The 22,633-nt window shown below is 25.6% G+C and overlaps 3 protein-coding genes across 8 annotated transcripts; 1 reads left to right on the top strand and 2 right to left on the bottom strand.

Moving 5' to 3' along the window:
- Positions 1–1,964: 1,964 nt before the first annotated feature.
- Positions 1,965–4,649, bottom strand: LOC107162238 (uncharacterized). The gene is made up of 4 exons (XM_015509053.2): positions 4,471–4,649; positions 4,101–4,150; positions 2,602–2,881; positions 1,965–2,535 (listed from the first exon to the last, which is right to left on the bottom strand). Exons 2-4 carry the CDS (start codon positions 4,148–4,150, stop codon positions 2,074–2,076), a joined length of 792 nt encoding a protein of 263 aa, XP_015364539.1. The 5' UTR covers positions 4,471–4,649; the 3' UTR covers positions 1,965–2,073.
- A 5,687-nt stretch (positions 4,650–10,336) lies between these two features.
- Positions 10,337–13,801, top strand: LOC107162245 (uncharacterized). Of its 2 annotated transcripts, XM_089222678.1 has the most exons (13): positions 10,338–10,485; positions 10,702–10,821; positions 11,339–11,482; positions 11,549–11,608; positions 11,676–11,819; positions 11,886–11,948; positions 12,016–12,162; positions 12,229–12,291; positions 12,359–12,493; positions 12,560–12,622; positions 12,690–12,833; positions 12,896–12,958; positions 13,026–13,801. In XM_089222678.1, the coding sequence occupies exons 1-13, from the start codon at positions 10,441–10,443 to the stop codon at positions 13,560–13,562; spliced, it is 1,728 nt and encodes a 575-aa protein (XP_089078804.1). In that variant the 5' UTR covers positions 10,338–10,440; the 3' UTR covers positions 13,563–13,801. The 2 variants fall into 2 exon arrangements, with proteins under 2 accessions (XP_089078805.1, XP_089078804.1); XM_089222679.1 differs by lacking the exons at positions 12,229–12,291; positions 12,359–12,493 and having other exon boundaries at positions 10,337–10,485.
- On the bottom strand, positions 13,649–21,475 carry LOC107162264 (spermine oxidase-like). Of its 5 annotated transcripts, none has more exons than XM_015509093.2 (9): positions 21,233–21,475; positions 19,917–20,070; positions 17,964–18,228; positions 17,693–17,897; positions 17,134–17,364; positions 16,944–17,072; positions 14,280–14,485; positions 14,000–14,123; positions 13,649–13,924 (listed from the first exon to the last, which is right to left on the bottom strand). In XM_015509093.2, the coding sequence occupies exons 2-9, from the start codon at positions 20,068–20,070 to the stop codon at positions 13,811–13,813; spliced, it is 1,428 nt and encodes a 475-aa protein (XP_015364579.1). In that variant the 5' UTR covers positions 21,233–21,475; the 3' UTR covers positions 13,649–13,810. The 5 variants fall into 5 exon arrangements, with proteins under 5 accessions (XP_015364579.1, XP_089078806.1, XP_089078809.1 ...); XM_089222680.1 differs by lacking the exon at positions 21,233–21,475 and adding an exon at positions 21,088–21,106; XM_089222683.1 differs by lacking the exon at positions 19,917–20,070 and having other exon boundaries at positions 21,233–21,474.
- Between the last annotated feature and the right edge of the window lie 1,158 nt (positions 21,476–22,633).

Below are 22,633 nucleotides of genomic sequence, written 5' to 3'. Positions count from 1 at the left end.
CAGAGTACGAGTTGAAACAATTAAATTATGATTTACTTATTAAGTAACTACAGACTAATGGATAACTATACCTATGACCTATAATAAATTGAATTAAGGTAATATATTAGACTTAGAGATGATTCCTAGTCTCAGTCTCCACTTTGTGATTAAAACTCTGACTAGAAGCAATGCAAATAATTACATGGCCATACTCAACGTTCCCAGATTATGTTAACTTAAACAAATTCACCAACTGTGACACAAACAACCTGTCATTATTTGCAAATTGTTGCAATGATTTATATATATACAACATATTTTGACTTGTATGTTATTTATTGTACATTTGAATTTAAGACATTTTGAATTAGCATTTGAGGGTATAAAAGGTATTTTAAATTTACTTATATAAAATCTGAGTTGAATACTATTCTTCTATTTGTAGTTTTTGTAGATGAACACTAAATTTTGAGTAAATGTGTGGTATACCTTAAACTAAATCAATAGTCCTATACAATTGATATAATTTCTAAAGATAATGTAAAAATATAGTAGGTATGCCCCAATTAAGTATCATACAACATAAAAAAAACTAAAAACATGTTTCATTACAATGTTTTAAATTTTATATTATGGCCAAGCATATTAATTTCAAATTACCATATATATTTGCATATTTATTATAAAAGAATCAAAGAATATAAAAAAGCTTCTTAATTTGTATAAATTTATTTTATATTTATAATAATCATAATAGTTTCTTCTAATTTTATATATTTCCTTTGCAAAAATGTAATCTAGTGTCCAAGTGAAATACTAAAAAAATGTCTTACATTTATCTATTCAACATCACCAAAACAATAATTAAGTTACCTAACTATGAGAAAGTTTAATTCTAAAAACAAATGACTCAAATGTTAAATACCTAGAACAAAAACCTTATTCAAAAAATAATCTAAAATTATTGTAAAAGCAAAATAATTCACCAATTTTAAGTAATAAAAATGATGTCTAGATGAAATATTTGGAAATTGGTTTTGAAAAATATTAAAAAGTGTATGCCTCCACTGCTAACAAATACTGATCTTAATCATACAACATGTTTTCATACAATAGTCATTCATTGTTTTTACATCACGATTGTCACCTGTAAATAATATCTGTCACTTTTTCTTTGGTTAAACAAGAGCACATGTGAGTATTTAACTGTACAATTGTAGAAAACTAATATTAACTAAAATTAGTTGCATGGCATAACAATTTTTTTTTTAGAGAACCTTTTTGCTCATGCACCGCATAAACATTCCTATAGTATAATATCAGAGCGTGACCACATATGTAGAACCTTTTTACATGTGCCTTTACTGTTAACAGAACTAGGATGCAATGTGCTCAAAAAACAGTTTGAATTTGTGGCGAGTTTCTCCTTCCCTATATCCAAGAAACAAAACAAAAAATGATAACCATGAAAATGATGATTGCAACCAACTATAATCACAGATCACTGGCGATACTCAAAGGGCATGTCGCATAGATTATCATATTATGGATAACGCATTGCTTTCTTATTCTGAAAACAGTATGTATGATATTAATAATAACTTAGTTAATAGTTCTTAATATTGATATTAAGAACAATTGAAATTTTAATTAAATTTTAAAATAAATTTTTAACACTTGATGTGTTACATTAAAACAGGTTAGAGAAAAATATCTTCATCCATAGGAGACTACAAAAATGGCCATTTTAAGTATAAATGTTATCAAAAAGTATTAAACTCGTCACAAATGAAGGGTATACAAATACGTAATTCAAATTTCTAAATTAATATCTACCATCACATGTTGATTATATAATTTTTTGTTCAAAATATAAATAAAAATCACTCAATAAATCATAATGAATACCATTCCCACATTTATATATATCAAGGCATCAAGCTATCGAAAAACAGCTAGCTAAAAAAATTAAAGAATAAAAATCATTATAAATAGTAATATTTATTATAATTATATATTTGTAAATTTATACAATTACAAAGTTAAAAAAATTGTCAAAAATTGTAAAATTTTAGTTACTAACTATATAAATTACTTTTTCTTATTAAACTTTTTATTTTTCTGTACTTTGCCACCTTTAAATTTAGAACCATTTTTACCTTTATTTGGCTGACTTTTACCATTTTTGAAACCACCCTTAGTTTTAGGCTTAGGTTTTTCTTCTTCACTTTCTTCATCATCATCATCATCACCATCATCAACTTCAAGACCTTCAATTTCATCATCATCATCGTCATCAACAACGTCATCATCAGCATTATCATCATCCTCAACTTCATCATCGTCATCCATTTCTTCATCATTAGAAGCTTCTACATTATTAGATTTTTGTGCCTTGGAATCAGGTTTTGTTGACCTAACTTTAGTGTCTTTATTTATACTTTCTACGTTACCACCAACAGCTTTAAATTCATTAATTAATTTTTCATAAAGGCTATCCAATACTTCATCACTAGTATCCTTAAATTTGGAAAATCCTTTTGTAATCATATTCTATAAAAACATTCAAAATATTATTAGAAAAACACTAAATGTAAAAAAAAAATAATAAGGCCTTACTTTCAGTTTTTTATTCTTTTGCGGAATAGAAGATTTATTTTTGTAATCTCCTAATAGCTTAGCAATACTAGTCTCTTCCTCAGAAAGATCAGTCATATTAGAAACATTTTGAATAGCTTTAGCCCATAATTCTTGTAGTGCCAATTTTTCAGGATTAGGAGGTGTTTCTACTTTAATTTTTTCTCCTTCTTTTTTCAGTACAGATGGCTTGACAAGATCTTTAGATTTTTCTTTTCTAACTTGTACACCGCCTTTAGCTTGTTTCTTTGGAGATTTAGTTCTATATATTAAATCAAAATGCATAATTATTAAGAATTTTAAAGAATTTTTCTATGGATCAGCGGGTTCTGGGAAAATAAAACACAATGAACAATATTTTTATAAATTTTTAATGTTTTACTACAATTCAATTAAGTTGAAAATAAAATCTACTTATGTGAAGGGATGATTTCCAAGTATGCTCAAACCATTTTATGTTTATTCATGTTGACATGTCTATTGAGATTTGTACATTAAATTACTGAGTAATTCTACTTTAAATACTATACATTTTAACTAGATACTCGGAAATTATGATGCAAAATATACCATGCAATGTAAATTATTATTAATTAATAACTGATACTTAGTCCATTATCTAATATTATAAAAAAATGCTTATGAATTAAAATTGCAACCAATAATTTTTAAGACAAAAATAAACATTCTTTTAATAGATCATAATTATCCTAGGAATTTTAAGTACCTATAACTTAAAAATTATCCATCTAAGTATTTGACAATAAAATCTTAAGCTGCACTCAAACATTTTAAAATGCAGAATAATTAAAAAATGGAGTAAGTACATGGGCGGATAGGCCTACCGGACTACTGGGCATTTCCCGATGGGGCCCTTTAATATCATATATTATAAAAAAAATTTTCATGTGGGGGCCCCTTTTTAAAATTTTCCAGTAGGCCAAAAATGGCCTATCCGCCCATGAGTAAGTATACTTAAAAATCACTTCTTTACTACTCTATTCAGGATAAGGATACAAACTGGCTAGCAAAACTAGTCAAGTTTACGTGCTCTCACTTTTAGACACACATAAATGTATGATTGACGATGATAGCCAACATCCAATGACAATGTGTCTAATAGTGGCCAAGGGGGCACTATGGCTTATATCCTTAAGACTAGTATACTCTTAACCTGAAGTAATCATATTATTTTAAGTCCTTGTACTCTTTATTAACTTTTGATACTTGGTTAATATTTTGATGCTACATCCAACAAGCAATATAAATCTTAATCTACATTTATGATCTAGGCCTTTAACAAATCTATTAATTTTTGTAAAACATTAGTATAACAAATCAAATAAAACACTGTTTTACTTGATGTGAGATTAATTTTTCTCAGTATTTAAACAAACATTCTATCTAGTAAGATTAACACAACCCATAATAACTATTACTATAAAAAAATATATTTTAATGTTTGCATAATTTATAATTACTTGTTTGCATTTGAGGGCTTCTTAGCAGAATTATTAGTCTTTAGCTTCATCTAGAACATATAAAAATAAGTATACAATAATTTAAGCCACAAAAATTATTGTTAACACAGAACATTAAATTAATAGTGTATAATTTAAGTTTATAAAATATAATATAAATTATTGTATAAATAAAACAACATGTATAATCATTGTGGTAAAACAAAATGGAATGAAAATAAGGTTTCATCTTAAAGATTATTTGAAATGCATACTAATTGGTTCCACATGTTGAATTAGAAATCATAAGGTTCACATTATAATATGAAAGATATAACATGGCGATTAAAACAAATTTGTAATAATTATAAACCATATATTAATTATTTACCTTTCAAATCAGTTAATAAATTGGAAAAAGTAAATATTAATACAATAATTAGTATAAAACACTCTAAAACTTAAGAACTACAGTCTACAAATAGGCAGAGTGTATTGTTGATTGAATTACCACACCAATAGCACACTGAAATTTCAAATGAAATGTGAAGGATAAAGGCAGCCGCACTACCAATAAACTAAACACATTTACTTTGAACACGATATAAGTATTGATTATTTTAGGTTATAATTACAGAACATAGACGCGTCCTGGAACAAAATCTGATAAATTCACATAAATGGAAGAAAAACTATAAGCATACTTGATTTTACCACAGATTATATAAATTTATATATATAATCTGTGATTTTACTCGGCGCGTACACAAAAATCATTTTCAATTTCAAAATCATTTTTCATTTTCAAAAAATCATTAATCATATAAATCATAATAGCCACTAAAAATTACAAATAACCAATGGTTGTTATGTTTTGTCAGTTTGGAGTTAGGCTTAGGAACACAAAAAAATAAACAATTCAATTTTTTCAAGAACGGGTTTTGCTTAAACATACCAGTTTTTATCGATATTTTCGTTTTCCAAACTAAGTACCTATAGAGGCTAGAAGTACTCCTAAAAAACCATCTATATAGATTCATTTTTCCAAAAAAGAGACTTAAGTTGAAAACGATGCATTATTTTATCTTCTTGGCATGTTGGCATGTAGGTGTGATGAACAGTCACGAACTTACAAAAAAAAAGCGGGTAAGTCGTGAATGTCGCTCTGCTCATAGATTAAATATATACAGCTTGTACAGTAGGTTACTGTAATGGATGGGATTAAATTTGAATGCAATGATAGGTATGATCATTGTATACGAAAAACGATTCTGAACGGAGATGATTTGTCAGTCTAGGATATATTATATTTAAATATTGTCATATATTCTATTTTGAAACAAATAAATTATTTTTCAATTAGGACGCATTTTGAATGAGGCATGGTTAATCAATTTTTCCAAAAACATTGCATGTAGTTACCATAATTCATGATATTTTATATTATCATAGATATACATGTACCTGGTTTGAGGATAAATCGTTATCATTACGCGATTTCATAAAAATTTAAAACTCAAACGCTCAAAACATTTTTCCTATAATGACGCTTCAAATTTCCTCTAAAGCTATTTGAAGCAAAACTTATGGAAAACTTAGTGTTAAATTTTATAACCTTAGATAAAATACAAACAATATTATGAGTTTTGAACTACAAAATAATTTGCAAATATTCATGGTTTTGACGAATTTTTGTCAATATTTGAAATTCAAATGCTAATATAAATTTAATTTGAATTTCCGGGGGACATTTTTTTTGTCATAAAGATTGACAAATTTGTAAGCAATCTTGTATTGAATTTTCAAATCTTAGATTTAAAAAGAAAATTTTTTATGAATTTCTAGCTTAAAACAATTTGCGAATTTTTGTGATTATTACGCATTATGTCAAAATTCAAAATTTGAATGCTTATAAATAAAAATTATGACTATGAATTTCCTTAATTTTTCAACTGCTATTGTAATAATATATTAAGAGCTTTGTATTAAATCTTCAATATTTTCTACCCAAAAAATAAATTTTTATCGATATTAATTTAAAAAAAAACTAATAATGATTGAAAATTGCATATACCTACCTATGAATTGTACAACATAAGTCAAACATTTTTGAAAATTTCATGGCGGATAGAATATACTTATAAAAACATTCGGTGAAAATTTCATGTATCAATGGTCATTTGTTTTACATCAATAATCAAAACTGATTTTGTCGAAAAATGAGTGTGCGTAAAATTTCCCGTTTTTCCCTTAATTTTTAGTTTGTTTATCCCGGTTATTTAGAAAAATATATAAGAATTATTTACTTTTGACCACCAAAGTACCAACTAGATTCACTTTCTAATCGAATAAGGTACTGAAGTCAAAAATCGAAGCACATTTACTGCCCCAAAACGAGATGAAAGACACAATAAAAATATATTCATGGTTTTGACGAATTTTTGTCAATATTTGAACTTCAAATGCTAATAAAAGAAAATTGTGCCTGTGTATTCTTATAATTTTTTAATCACTATAAGAATAACTTATGAGAAACTTTGTATTAAAATTTCAAGTATTTTGATAGGGCCAAAAAAAATTTATCGACACTTCAAAAAAAAATGTTCAGTAAAATTGAAAATTTCAGTTGTCATTAAATATCTAAAAAAAAGTCAAAATATTTCGAAATTTAATTATGTAAAGAAAATGCCAATCTAAATAACCAGTGAAATTTTCATGTATCTACGACTTATACTTTTTGAATAATAACAAATATTTAAAATCGTTTGAGGATAAATCGTTATTATCATTACGCTATTTCGTAAAAATTTAAAATTCAAACATACTTAAAATTTTTCATATAATGAAGCTTCAAATTTTCTCTATAGCTACTTGAAGGAAAACTTATGGAAAACTTATTGTTGTATTTTTAATCCTTAGTTATAAACACAAAAAATTTTATGATTTTTCAACTTCAAAATTACTTGCAAATTTTCGCGTTTTCGACAGATTTCGTAAAAATTTGAACTATAAACGCTTATAAAAAAAAAAATGTGACTAACGACTTTTAATTTTTTTTTAGCTACAATTAGAACAACTCATAAGGAACCTTGTATTAAATTTTCATGTTTTTTTGGTTGTCCAACATTTTTTTACCGACGCTTCAAAAAAAATTCTCAAAAAAATTTCAGTGGTCAATAAATAACTAAAAAAAGTCGAACATTTTTGAAAATTATACTGTATATAAACTGTATACTGTATTATTAACATTTGGTGAAAATTTCAAGTATTTACAGACTTACAGTGATTAGTTTTTGAATTACAACCATATAAAAATATCGATTTTTTGGAAAACTTTTCGGAAATGTTTACTTTTGACCTCTATAATGCATCAAGGATCTTCAATTTTACATCGGAAACCACCCTCAAAGTTTGAAATCGAAGCATTATTTCGACTAGTTATGCTGTGCATAGACACACAAAAAAAAAACACACACATCATTGTAAAATCAATACATTCATCACTTCGTTCAGAATCTAAAACCAAATCCTTGTTCAATCATTGTACGTCCCGCTTCTCTCAAATATAAAAGCGGTGTTCATTAATATGCCTATCTTTATAAAGTAATATTATAAACATTTCATTATTTCGTGAATATTTAATATTCCAAACTTGTGAATAGCCAAATAATATAATTAATAAATAATAATACGTGTACCTAGCTTATTACCTATGGCACTATGAACCGCGTCGAGAGCTACGATTAGAATATTTGATATCACTATATACATAAAGGTATGCCTATACCATGCTACATAATAATAAAATATAATAATTAAGTTCCTTTGTAGCAGGATGTTATATAAATATTAAATATGTACCTATACCTATATACATTAGGTATATAGGTACTAATTGTTCTGTTGTAATTATAATATAATATAGTACAGGTAGGTATTAAAAAATCAACTTTTTAAATAGGTACCTATACATATGCCTACACCAACCTATTGAATTAAAAAAACAATGAAATAGGTACTCACACTTGTTTGTGTTTATTTCACATAAGTAAATACATGTTATTGCTCACAAAATATATATAGGTTATAGTAAAATAGTAAAAATAAAAAAAAATTTTAACAACTTATAACGGCTATAACATACCTATTATTGCATCTTACACATTATTAAAGTATTAACTCTCATGGTATTATATAAGCTTATAGTACCTACCTGAAAACAAATTATAATTGTCAAGACAAATTTACTAATTATATTTGTATAAGTATAATTAATAAATATGTTATAAATATAAAAAACATTTGTAAATAAATTTCACATATAATATATATAGCTCAAATAAATAAAATTACTAAAAACTTTCTATTGCCTACTACAGTAGGTAGATGACTTTTTATCTTGGAGACTTTTTTTCCGTACCTGTAATTTTTTCCCGGACTTTTCTTCCATTTTCCATCAAAATAATTGACTTTTATAGATTCTAGACGGAGCAATTGTAGGTTTAATATAGGTGGCCAATATAGCTACATATTTACTATATAATTTTTTAATGGCGTAGCCTAAGGTTTCTCTTTTGTCTGTTCACACCTCAGATAATACATATCAGCATAATATTATATTATGTAATAAAAATTCTCTGATTATTAACTTTAAACCACGGAATAGTAGTCCGTGCTTTAAACTTTAAAGGATGGTATCTGATAGCAGATCTATCAACTTATTATAGTTTATGCTTTCAAGAGATCAAAATCGAAAATGCTAAGTATTTTTCAATGTAAAGTGGAGACAAAAATGAAGCCGATAAAGTCGATTTTGTTTTTTTGGCATACCTAATTATTAAAAACGAATAACTGTAAATAGGTACATGGGGTCATGGACCCCGCTGTTTTAATTAATATAATTTTTTATTTTCATTTATTTTGTAAGATTAAGAAAAAATCAATATGACGTGCTGCATTGTCTTGAAATTTGATTTTGCCCGCTCCTCCGGTTTATATTTCAGGCTTTCTGCGGACGTCCTTATATAGACAACAGAATAACACAGTTCGACATTCAAATATTTACGACTGGATATTCATAGGTAAAATAGCGACACCAGATCAAACGATTTTCTTGTTTAGTAGGAAAAACGAATAACTAAGGATACTTGAAATATTCTATAATTTATGTCTATTTTATCATCTCACACACAATTTGATAACATTTTCAAAATATTTAGACTCTTTGAGTTATTTATAGACAATTGATAGGTACTTGAATTTTTTTAGATTTTTTACTATAAATGTCGATAAAATTTCATTGAGTCAAAAAGCTTGAAAATTTAATGCAGTGTTACTCGTTAGTTGTTTTAATAGAAGATTAAAAATGTTAAAGATACATGTGGACGATTTTTTTTAAAAGCATCTGCAATTCAAATGTTGCATAATTAACTCGTCTTAACCACGAAAAGTTGCTAATCATTTTGAAGTCAAAAATTTAAATGTTCAATTTTTATTGTTAATATATTATTATTATTATTATTATATTATTTTATAAATATTTTTATGGTATTGTTTTTTTAAACAAAGATTAACGAATTTAGTTATTTTGTTGTAATTCAAAAATATTAATTGTGGGTACTTAGTAATGACGTTTTAAAATGCAATGGTTCATGCGATATGCGAAAATTAATTTAACCTAGATAGTAGATAACATATATAATATATTATATATGTCTATACCTAGTAAAATAAATTATTTAAATAGCAATATAATATCATTAAATATAATATATTTAGTATATATTTATATTAAACCTACTAAATACTTATAATAATAATTTATTATAGCATATATTATATAATAATATTAATTATATAGAGATTGCAAACTGTCTTCTTTCAAAATTTTGTAGTCAGTGATTTGTCATTATCATTAAATTTAAATTTAAATATAATATTTATATTAGGTACGTTGACTGATTGGCCTACTTGATATCTACTATATACAGCAGAATGGTACCCACTCATCCACTTTTTTTAGTTAGACATCTATAACTATATCTGGTATCTGAATGTACATTCTGTTAAAGAATAAAATGTGTTCATTTAATGCACATATGTTTAAATAAGTAGGTAGATGAATAATTATTCTGCATGTATGCATTTATTATTTTTATTTTCATTTTTAAATGTTCATGATGTTTTGTCTAAAATATTGTAATGAATATTAGGTACCTACACTTAATAAATGAAAAATAACAAAAAAAATGTGGTAAAATGTGTGTTATGGTGTTATATATAGTACCAACAAATTGTCAATAAATTAATGGATAACATCTATAAAAGCAAGTCGTAAATAAATGTTTTTAAAACCACGAAAATGAATTCCAAAATTCTAGTGGTTGTGCTTCTAGCATATTTTTTGGCAAGTTTATAAATATATTTTTTTATTTACATCTAAATTCTCATATTGTAATCAGTGACTTTTCCTAACAAAATATTATATATATATTTCCTTTAAACTCTGTCATTTTTATTTAGTATTATAGAAGTAAAAATAAAACTAGATCAATTTCTTCTAAATTCAAATTCAATTTTTTAACTACTAGGTATTGTTCAATAATTATAATACTTTGTTTAGGATAATTATCCAGCAGCCTCAGTTAGCCCAGTTAAATTTTCAACTTTGAATGTGAAAAATACTCCAGCCTATAACAAAAACACTCTAGTTTTCAACCAAGACCAACCTATTCAAAGTCATGTAAGTTTATTGTTAAATGTTAAATGTTATAAATAACATAAATAATTTTAACTTGTAAGTATGAATAACTAAATTTGTATACCTAAATTTATAGTTTGTTTAGTCTTAAATAATTTAAATATTAAAGATAGCTAATAATGGTATTTTAAAAATATTTATATTTAATATTTCTAACTTTCTGTTTTTGAGAATTCCAAAGTAAATTTTGTAGTTCTTTAAAATATTCCTCCTCCACCAGGACTTAGATCACCTTCTGCAGTCCCTGCAGCTCCCCTGCAATTAATTTTCTACTAAGTATAAAAATAAAATTAATTTTAGACAAAACAGTTTTATTTTAAATATAATATTATAATATTTGATTATTATTTATAATATGCAAAGTCACCAGTCACTTCAACCATCAATACTTTCTGTTCCAACTACATTTTTAACAAATTCAATTAAAGACATTTTTAGACAAAATATTTTATTTTTAATAGAATGTTTAATTAGTTAGTTAAAAAATATATCTATAAAGGGAAATAAAAACCTCCAAGGGTTAGACATAGATGACAAAGATGATGATTATGTACATGAATATGAAGAAGAACAAGTAGAAGAAAAAGAAGAAGAAGAAGAAGAAGATGGCAATGAAGAAGATGTGGAAAATAATAAAATTATGGTAAGTTCAACTCAAAATAAACCATCAATCTCAATGAAAATTAATGATAGTTCTAACATTCTTCAGACAAATCAACCTATAAGTTCTTCAACTTCTAAACCCATAGTTCCAGAAAGTGTGAATCAAGTAAGTTTTTCTCTTAATAATTTTATTTTTAACAATGCAGATGTTATTAACAAATATATCTTAAAAGGAAAATGAAAACCTCCAATTGAACTTAGATGACAAAGATGAAGATTATATACACAAATATGAAGAAGAACCAGTAGAAGAAAAAGAAGAAGAAGATGGAGAAGAAAGAGGAGATGAAGAAAATGTAGAAAATAATAAAATTATGGTAAGTTCTACTTAAAATAAACCATCAAGCTCAATGAAAATTAATGATAGTTCTAATATTCCCCAGACAAATCAACCAATGATAATTTCTTCAACTTCTAAACCCATAATACCAGGAAGTGTGAATCAAGTAAGTTCTTCTGTTAATAATTTTATTTTTAGCAATATCAATTTTATAAAAAAATATAACTATAAAGGGAAATGAAAACCTCCAAGGATTAGACATAGATGACAAGGATGATGATTATATACACAAATATGAAGAAGAACTAGTAGAAGAAAAAGAAGAAGAAGACGGAGAAAAAAGAGGAGATGAAGAAAATGTAGAAAATAATAAAATTATGGTAAGTTCTACTCAAAATAAACCATCAAGCTCAATGAAAATTAATGATAGTTCTAATATTCTCCAGACAAATCAACCTATGATAAGTTCTTCGACTTCTAAACCTATAATACCAGGAAGTGCGAATCAAGTAAGATTTTCTCTAAATAATTTTATTTTTAGCAATATCAATTTTATAAAAAAATATAACTATAAAGGGAAATGAAAACCTCCAAGGATTAGACATAGATGACAAGGATGATGATTATATACACAAATATGAAGAAGAAGAAGAAGAAGAAGACGGAGAAGAAAGAGGAGATGAAGAAAATTTAGAAAATAATAAAATTATGGTAAGTTCAACTCAAAATAAACCATCAAGCTCAATGAAAATTAATGATAGTTCTAATATTCTCCAGACAAATCAACCTATGATAAGTTCTTCAACTTCTAAACCTATAATACCAGGAAGTGTGAATCAAGTAAGTTTTTCTCTAAATAATTTTATTTTTAACAATGTAGATGTTATTAATAAATATATCTTAAAAGGAAAATGAAAACCTCCAAGGATTGGACATAGATGACAAAGACAATGATTATGTATATGAATATGAAGAAGATACAGTAGAAGAAAAAGAAGAAGATAGAGATGGAGAAGAAGGAGATGAAGATGTGGAAAATAATAAAATTATGGTAAGTCCAACTCAAAATAAACCATGAATCTCAAAATTAATGATAGTTCTAACATTCTCCAGGCAAATCAACCTATGATAAGATTTTCAACTTCTAAACCCATAGTACCAGAAAGTGTGGATCAAGTAAGTTTTTGACAGGAATTTTATTTTTAATAGAATATCAAGGTTATTAATAAATATATCTTTAAAGGAAAATTACAGTCATCAAGAATTCGAAACATTTGAAGAAGAAGTAGAAGATGGTCAAAATGTTAAAGAATATTTAGAAGATCCAAATTATATTACTTCTACAGATAAAATAATGAATAATCCAATTCCTTATATCCTACAATCTTCAGAAGATGAATTGATAGAAAACGAATATGATGCATCAGATTATTCCCTCAATGACGGCCATCAAAAATTACAAAGTTATGAGTCGTGTAAAAAGTCTTCTAATAATCCCACTGAAATTTTTGAAACTCTTGACAAGAAAAATGATGATAACAAAGATCAATTAATCAACACAAATGAATTTGAATTAAACTCATACGATGATACACAGATATCTACTGAAAAACAGGATGAAAATACAGAAGACCAATATGTTTCAGAAAATAATGAAAGAACTATCTATGGGTATAATATTATAAAGAAAATATTATACATGTTACATGACTATGGAAGCTTGATATTCAATTTTATCATAAACAAAATAAATTACCAAATGGAACAGATCTCAAGTTAGATATAGTGTTGCGATATTATCAAATAAAAAATAAAATATGGATGAGAAACAAAGTAAGAAAACGATAGGAAAATAATTAACATAAGTTAATTTTTGAATACAAAATTTATTATAACCAACATACAAGTAAAAGCTATATAATAACTAATAAATAAAAGATTATCAATACAATGAAATTAAAAATATCTTTTTAATTAATGAAATATAAGAAGTAAACTAACATTGTTAAATTAAAAATATTTCAATATTTATTCTATAAATTGTTCCAATATCCTGTCTGCTTCACGCCAACCAGTTTCAATTGCTCCATGCACAGTTGAAAAATAAGAACTATGTGTTGCTTCACCACCAAACAGTAAAATCTAAAAACATAATGAATAATATTATTTTAAATATACATTAATTATTTTAAAAAAAACATTTTATGAATCACATACATTTTTTCCATTAGAATTAATTAAAGGTTTTGCTAATTGACTATTAGCTTTTCCTTCTTTATCAGTGTTCATAGAATGAAAAGAATATGAGCCATAAAAGTGGCTATTGGAACCCCATTGAGATCTTAAATATTAAAAATGATCATGTTACAATAGATAGCAGTATTATCATAATATTCAAAAACAAAAATGTTAGTTACAAATGTGTTTAATAGTAGGTATACAATATACATGAAATATCACATTTCATTAATAGGTATTCAATATAAGATACTTTTACCTAGTTACCAAATCTGGAAATGGTATAGTGTATTTGTCTCCCAAAAATTTATTCAATAAATACATCAATCCAATTTTTATCTCATCTAAAGATTTCCGTTCCATGTTTCTTGCAGCAGGACCAACTATCCATCCAAGGAGTGTATCTGGACAATTATCACAGATATAAAAACCAAATACATCACATAGATAATCCCAACCACGTCTCTGAATTAAAAAATATTAATAATTGTATGCAATTTATAGAATTATATATTAAAAACAATGTATTTATAGGAAAGAAGTTATAAGTATGTTCCAAATTTTATGCGCAGTTTCTATTTAATAATTTATTAAATAAGAATAAACATTTTTTGATTGAAGTATAACAATTGCATACTTAAAAGTTTTATAAAACATGTTTATTGTAAATGTAAATCCATGCATGGTGCATTGTGCATGTTAGTATATTTTATTTTGTATTATATATACCAGAAGTAATCAAAGTTTTTCATCCCACAGCTATTTTGTGTGTTCACAATATTTTAACAGCTCCCAAATTATTAATAAGAATTGAAACAATATGGGTGAGAATAATATTTATTTGAGAACTAAAAATGAAACTACAAATATTAGCGTGTGTTTTGTTATTGTTTCCATAATCACTTTAATAATTATGAACAATATTTATATTAACCGTACCTATATTACCTACATTAATTTTGGTTTTTGGTTCTTTGAAGTGGCTCTCTTTGCTAACTCCTGAGATGCACAGTTTTAATTTCTCTGGTATATACAATAATTGTTGTACTCTTATATACTAAGATTTCTGGGTCACTTTAGTAAAATACACTTTAAAGATGTAGAAGAAAAATGATTTTGAAATAGAATAGAGTAAAAGCTGTTAAATAATAAAACTGGCTTACATGAACTAAACATTTAATAATCTATAGCGAACTAATGGTTTCTTAAACCTGATTTAGTGACCCATGATTAATACATTACATTTTACTGAATCATTCAATTAATCAATTTTTCATGCAACTTGGGATATGTCTTATAAAAGTAAATTAATTGCATAACAACCAAACTAAAACATATTAATATTAAGGTTTGATTATAATTTAATCTTACAACCGTTTTGCTAACTAGTAAACATTTAAAGTGGTTTCACATGTAGCAAATGCATTGTTTCTACCATGCAACACACTAATTTTAACCACACTACGGTAGTATTACAACAAGCAGTGGCGTAGCAAACTTTATTAAGTTATGAGGCACAGTTATATTGTCAGACCCACCACCTACCCCACCCATCACAAAAAATATTAAAAAAAAATTTTAAGATAAAATATATTTATTCATTTAAATAATAATGCTTTTTTAACACATCAGATGATCTTTGAGGACACCCACCACCCCTCAAATTGAGGCACGTGCCTCAAATATAGTCTTTTGTCACGCCACTGACAACAAGTACAGTAGTGCTACAAATTAAGTATCTTTGCTACAATACACCTAATGAAGGGAAATACTATAAAGCAATAGAAATTTATGATAATTGTAGCGAAAAACATAATTTATTTTGTCACTACCTACAAACTTTATGGTAATAATTAAAATATTATGACAGCTATTAAATTAATTTATATACTAGTATAGTTTTTGGGTTTAATCTACAATTGACTCACAAACTCAAATTTTATCCAGTGACCAAATGTCAAAGAAATACAAACTACAAAACACTTTTCAATAAGAAAATTTTAAAAAAAAAAGTAGTGTTAGTGGAACACAGCTATAGTGATACCTATATAATAAGAAAGGTGATAAGTTCAATTACAATAATTACCGAGGAATAACTTTACTAAATATTGTTTATAAAGTATTTTCAAAAATCTTGTTAAGATGTCTGGGACCAACAGCAGATAGATGTGTATAGGGGAGTACAATTAGTATACATATTGTAAAGGAAAATTGATAATTGAACAGCTTGCAATCATTGAACAAATTATTGAAAAAAAATACGAATTCAGGCAAAATATATGGCAAGTCTTTGTCAACTTCAAAAAAGCATATGACTATCCACTTCGATAGCCTGTAAAATATTATGCTTGAGTTTGGTTTTCCAAAAACAAACATAATTTGCTCACAAAAATGAGCACGAGTGGCACAAAGTATCAGGTGAGAATCAACCAAACCCTATCTGAAGAATTTGAAGTAGTAACTAGCCTAAGCAAGGAGATACACTCTCACCGTTGCTGTTTAATATAGCACTTGAAAAAGTAATACATAGTGTCCAGAATAATAACGAAGGTACTAGTATTAGTACCACACAAACTGATGTGATGGTTTTTGGAAGATGATCTTAACCTAATAGAGAACAGCATGCAAATAATAATACAAAATGCTAGTACATTAATTGAGAAGGCTAAATCAATCGGCTTAACCCAGAGGATGATCAAGAAAGTGATCGATAGATGGGGTGAGGAAGGATTTGAAAGTACTAGATGTGACAGATTGGGAAGATGGAATTCAGAATTGGGAAGATTGGATATCTGTAATGGTGATGACAAAAATTCTTAAAATATTATAAAGCCAAAGAAGAAAAAGAAAATATACTAATAATATTAAAAAAAAAACCTAGCTAGCAATGAAAAGTGAAATATACATTCATATAATTACATACTTTATTTTCTTTAATGAATTTTTCACGATCATCATCAGACCATAAGAAACTAAACCCTGTGGTGTTTTTAGACCACCATGAATATGGAAATTTCAAAAATAATTTATCGACAGTCCCAATACCTAAATTCTAAAAACAATCATGAAGTATAAGTATGTGCAGTAAGAAATCAAAAAGGATTTACCATTACCTGTATAGCTTTTAATTTATATTCAGGAAGTTCAGGTTCAAATAATTCATTACATACATTTTTTAAAACGCCAAGACTCATTGTATTTAAAATACATTGTGCTTTAAAACGACTATTATCAGCACATAATACTTCTGCTTGATCACCAGACCAATATATTTTTACAACTTCTTTTCCAAATATTACTTTTTCTTTTATATGTAGATCTTCTACTTCACCATTGAACTTTTCCTAAAAATTAGAAAGAAACCATTAATCAAATTTATTTTAAACAACTAAATAAATTACATTCTTTTTAAATGATACATTCATTCGCTTACAATTTGTATATCTAGTAACTATTTATAACTTAAAACCCTCTCCACAAAAAATAATAAAATGTCTGAACGTAAAAAAAATTACTTAATTCACAGAGATTAAATGTTTAAAGTTATTTAAGTCCTAATTTTTTGTCCAAAAAATCCATAAAAACTTAAACTAATGTAAAACATGACTATTGCTCTGATCAGAATCTAAAAAAACATCAACTAAGAATTTTGGGAAATGTTAATTTATATACCTGTAATAAATCTATAACAGTTGAATATCCTTTTGATTTCCAACTAATTGCAGGATAACCAGGGCAAGATTTATATGTGTCTATATTAATTGCAGATGCTTCAAACCAACTATCACTTCCAGTATAAGAATTTTGATAATGTTGGCACCAATTTATAAATTGCTTCAGGGGTAATTCTTCTGAGTCAACTAAGACATTTTCAATTCTAAGAAAGATAGAAAAATATTTCAAGTTTATATTAAAAAAATATTTATAAAATAAATATTAATACCTTTTTTGAAAAAGTTCTCCTAACGACATGAATCGTTCTAAATCATCCTTTGGGCTATCATCAAGTACAGAATAAGCTACTTTTAAGTATTCACGAAGATGATTAGATTTTATTTCAAGACCTGATGATGTTACAAATTTAGAATTAGTAAATTGCTGTATTGTTTCTCTTTTATCGGATACTAAATTTTGAGCAGAAGCCATTTGGAATACTACATTTCCTTCTTCTCCATGAATCCATTGTGCTCCTAGTTCAATATGCCCATCTAGAAAAAAAAAAAAAAATTATTATTATTGGTAATATTTAATAAAAGAGTAATTATCAAAATAGTTGATTTAATAGGTAATTTATCTAGGAACTAGGATATATGACTGGTTATATCGGGTAAATTATATTATACAGTGAATTAAAGCATTAAAGTGTAAAAGGTATAATAAGGGAATTTACTATGGTCATCAAATGCATTTGAACTATTTACATATTAATGGAGACAAAATAAAAACCCCATTAAAAATGACTAAATTTGTTTAAACTGAGTATTATACACTGAATCTTTTTTTTTCTTCAATGATTTGATTTGGTACGCTTTTAAATTTAAAGATGGCCATTCCACCAAATTTCTATACTATATATTATATCATATATATATTTGTTTTATGTTTGCATGATTGATTATGAGTTTTTGACATAGGGTAAATTTAATTTAATCTTGATGCAGTATAAAGTTTAAAATAAATTATATTTAATTTATAGAAGTACAGTGTTCATTGAATCACTGTACTCTTTGATTAAGAGGACGCCACACCCGCATGTGTTGTCTTCGTCTTTCAAGTGCGTAACATGGCAAATTTTATGCTCAGCAGTTCCAATTTAGCTCCGTTAGTTTACAAATTAGAGTAAATTGACCTCTTATAAGAATTAAAGGTAACATTATTATCTAGGTTTTCACAGAGGCTTTTTATTTTATTTCAATTTTGAAGCAAGTTATGAGTATTTTAAGATATACAAGCAATTCACAGTTTTAAAAATACTCATAAGTTGCTTTAAAATTGAAATATAATAAAAAGCCTCTGTGAAAACCTAGATAATAATGTTACCTTTAATATTCTTATAAGAGGTCAATTTACTCTAAGTTGTAAACTAATGGAGCTAAATTGGAACTGCTGAGCATAAAATTTGCCATGTTACACACTTGAAAGACGAAGACAACACATGCGGGTGTGGCGTCCTCTTAACTACTTGTGTTGTGATTAATTATTTTCTTATCATTAAGATTATGTATTTACTTAATAGCATTAATGGCAAGTAATTAAGATTACATACAGTTTTAATACAATTTTGTATACAATTGTACAACTCTCTGTATGTATTAACAAATATTTTATAATAGTATAATACTTCAAAAGAATATGTTAAATTGTTACTTATTTAACCATTAAGTTATCAACTATAAATTTAGCTTTAACTAAATAACTATAAATCTATATAAATAGATCTTGAAATTTTATTTTTTACTTAACAGCGGTTAATTAAATAAAATTAGATATTATGTAAATATGGAATTTAATATATTGATAACTACATACTATGGTTCATAAATTATATTAATTACAACAAAATTATAGTTAATATTTTAATCTGACAGGGAGAGAAGGTACAACTAATTGTTTATGTATGACATAGATTCTAAGTATCTAAAAACATTTTTAATTTTTAAAAGTTGAATATTATTTTAAATGTTAACATTAAAACGTATAAATATAAAAATATAATATTATTTAACTTGACTTAGTGAGATATGACTATAACAGCCGACATAGGTTCTATTAATAAAGTATTCAGGACTTATATTAAAAATAATAAAACACAATTATTGAAACTCATATAAAATTGTATAAAATCAATAAAATCACTTGATAACTTTTATAATTGAATTAAATAAATAATAATTACCACCAAAGGGTAAAGTTTGAATGCGACCACCAATACGGTTTTCAGCTTCCAATATGATAAAATTATTGAAGTTATTCTTCAGTAGTTTAGTAGCAGCTGCAATTCCTGATACACCTGCTCCTATGATGATGACTGTGTTGAAAGATTGAGCCATCTTATATATATATATATAAAAAAAAAATATTTATATATATATATATTTAATAATATTTAATATTATATATATATATATTAATTAAAATAATTGATGAATACAATTTGAATAAATATTGAATGAATGTCACAGCCACGCCCAATACAGCAATATAATGAAATATCACAGAAATAATCTAATTGATTATTGAATAATTTAAAAACATTATATACAGGATGTTCATATTATTAAAAAAGATCTATGTCACAATTATTTCATAAACATACATTTATAACAACTAGACACAAGGTACTAGTATTTATTATATTTAAATAGTTTAATCATGATTCATGATCTATCATTCAAGTTGTATTATTAAAAACTATATTGATGATACATCATTGATATTGATGCCTTTTAACTTTTTATAAAATATATGTATATTACAAATTAAACCATTGATAATTGTTAATATTTTGCAGCTTAACTTAATATACATGTTTTATAGTTTTATTATATTTTAACCCAAGGAAAAATAAAGACATTATTATAATTATTAAATAAGTCAAAATATTAGATTTGTACGAGAGCTACTGAACAGATGAAAGCAATAAATAGCAATTACAAAGCATATTCCTTATAATTAAAAATCATGATGTATATTTTCTCATACCTGTCTCAGCATATCATAAGATTTAATATTTTTATTTTTTATATTAAAAGTTGAATGATTTTAAATCAGTAGTTTTTGAAAAATTTAGCTATAAAATATTTGTAATTAAAAAAACAAAAACAAATAACCTTAAACAATGCTGTAAAACCTTTTTTAATTTTTGACTAAATTATTGGTATAAACTAATAGGTACATCCAAAATGCAAAATTCTATTATTTATTAAATTATAATATGAATATTGAAAGTTTGAACTATAGTGAAACATAACAACTAAAGTGATAACTTTTTAAACATAATATATTATAATATTAAATATTAATAAAAAAAACAATATAAACCTAATGATATTTATTCCCATACTTACTTTAACACAAACACTCATAGTTATTTAAATTATTTAAGACAAACTTTTAATTTTGCTAACATGATATACAGTGTTTTGTTTGTTTTGAGTACCTACTAAGATAAAGTAGGTAGGTATCTCAAACTATAAAAAAAATATAACGTACCTTCTTCTTATTAGTTATTTCAATAGTCAATTAATTAAATAATATATATCTCAATAATGCTATTTTTTATTGAGTTGTTGCAATTTGCTATAGAATAAATTAAAACTGAAAAATAACATGTAGTAAAGTAGTTTGATAGTTTATTTATTATTTTTCGCAGGTTTTTATTTTACAAATTATAACTCCACATGCAGGAATTACATAACTATTTGAAATTTGTATTATTCACTAGTATTTACGTTTTAATTTTTAGTTTGAAATGTTAAATACAAAAAATTAGAGATAGTAAAAAACAAAATGATTAAATGATTAAAAATTCACCTATTCAGCCATTTAAGTTTAAGATTAAAGTTAAACCCATAAATATAGATAATATTATAAGAAAATAAGAATCATAATAATCCTAGATTTAAAAAACAATTTTGTCAAGCATCATAGAACATAAACATGGATAATATACAGATATATTATCTATGAACATAAATCATTAAATCATAATCTGATTGCTAATAATGTTGATAACCATGTAGAAAAGTGATATCTCTAGATCTTTGATAATAATTCAATAATTGTTGACAACATTATTATCTGGTTCGTCTTTAATTTTATCCATGAACTAAGATATACTTAGTTATATATCTTAGTTCATGATTTTATCTATGGTTCGACTATATCACAGCCCGCACAGGCGCACAGGTCAACAGAACTACAGAAGTATAGAACACAACATTGAAGATCACAATATATACAAGTTATTGAGATCTTTGAGATCTTTCTTATAATAAATAATAATAGCTTCTCTTTATATACATCGTGCAAACATTGCAAAAGTTTTATAAAGTTTCTTCAGTCTAGGACTACACTCCACACGGACTAAGATTTAACGGACTGGAAATCATAGATATTATTGGGTGGGTTATTCTTAATCTTATTTTTAAATATTTACTTTTTTGTGACAGATCCCTTAACTAGGTTCTAATAATATATAAAAGTGATGTACATACAATTTGTACATATCGTATAAATTTAATTTGAGTCCCAAGAGTCCCAAAGTCCTCAAAAGTTTAACATCATGATTCGTAAATGTGACGTATGGTTGTAAATACATATTTTATGAGGTAAAAATAAATTTTAATTTAATAATAAGCAATTTTTAATAATTTCTATGAATACAATATGTACATGGTATACTTATTGTCGTACCCACATCCTATTATAAGAATTATTCCATAAGATTGATTATGATGCTTTTTTTGAATACAGTTGTAATTTAATTGATGAGATTGTAATAAATTTCATAAAAATTTGGACTTAAAATCATAAAAAAAATAATTAAGTTTTTTGACCCAACAAATATGACATTTACGGAAAAAAAAAAACTAAAAGTATTTCAAATGTCTA

This window comes from Diuraphis noxia, unplaced genomic scaffold (genome assembly GCF_037042655.1).
Source record: "Diuraphis noxia isolate RWA-SAM2 unplaced genomic scaffold, SU_Dnox_SAM2 contig0003, whole genome shotgun sequence".
Classification (NCBI taxonomy): domain Eukaryota; kingdom Metazoa; phylum Arthropoda; class Insecta; order Hemiptera; family Aphididae; genus Diuraphis; species Diuraphis noxia.
The sequence above is the reverse complement of the archived record's forward strand: the minus strand, read 5'-3'. Positions and strand labels throughout refer to the sequence as shown.

What these genes read in the sequence shown, in the direction of transcription:
- LOC107162238 (XM_015509053.2), bottom strand. Translation starts at nt 4,150, where the DNA reads ATGAAGCTAAAGACTAATAATTCTGCTAAGAAGCCCTCAAATGCAAAC. An exon ending in AAGCCCTCAAATGCAAACAA is followed by an intron (nt 2,882 to 4,100) that starts GTAATTATAAAT and finishes TTTAATATATAG; the next exon opens with AACTAAATCTCCAAAGAAAC. An exon ending in AAAAGAATAAAAAACTGAAA is followed by an intron (nt 2,536 to 2,601) that starts GTAAGGCCTTAT and finishes ATGTTTTTATAG; the next exon opens with AATATGATTACAAAAGGATT.
- LOC107162245 (XM_089222678.1), top strand. Translation starts at nt 10,441, where the DNA reads ATGAATTCCAAAATTCTAGTGGTTGTGCTTCTAGCATATTTTTTG. An exon ending in ACCAACCTATTCAAAGTCAT is followed by an intron (nt 10,822 to 11,338) that starts GTAAGTTTATTG and finishes ATATCTATAAAG; the next exon opens with GGAAATAAAAACCTCCAAGG. An exon ending in TGGAAAATAATAAAATTATG is followed by an intron (nt 12,834 to 12,895) that starts GTAAGTCCAACT and finishes AACATTCTCCAG; the next exon opens with GCAAATCAACCTATGATAAG.
- LOC107162264 (XM_089222680.1), bottom strand. An exon ending in GGAGAACTTTTTCAAAAAAG is followed by an intron (nt 17,898 to 17,963) that starts GTATTAATATTT and finishes TATCTTTCTTAG; the next exon opens with AATTGAAAATGTCTTAGTTG. An exon ending in ATAAATTAAAAGCTATACAG is followed by an intron (nt 17,073 to 17,133) that starts GTAATGGTAAAT and finishes GATTGTTTTTAG; the next exon opens with AATTTAGGTATTGGGACTGT.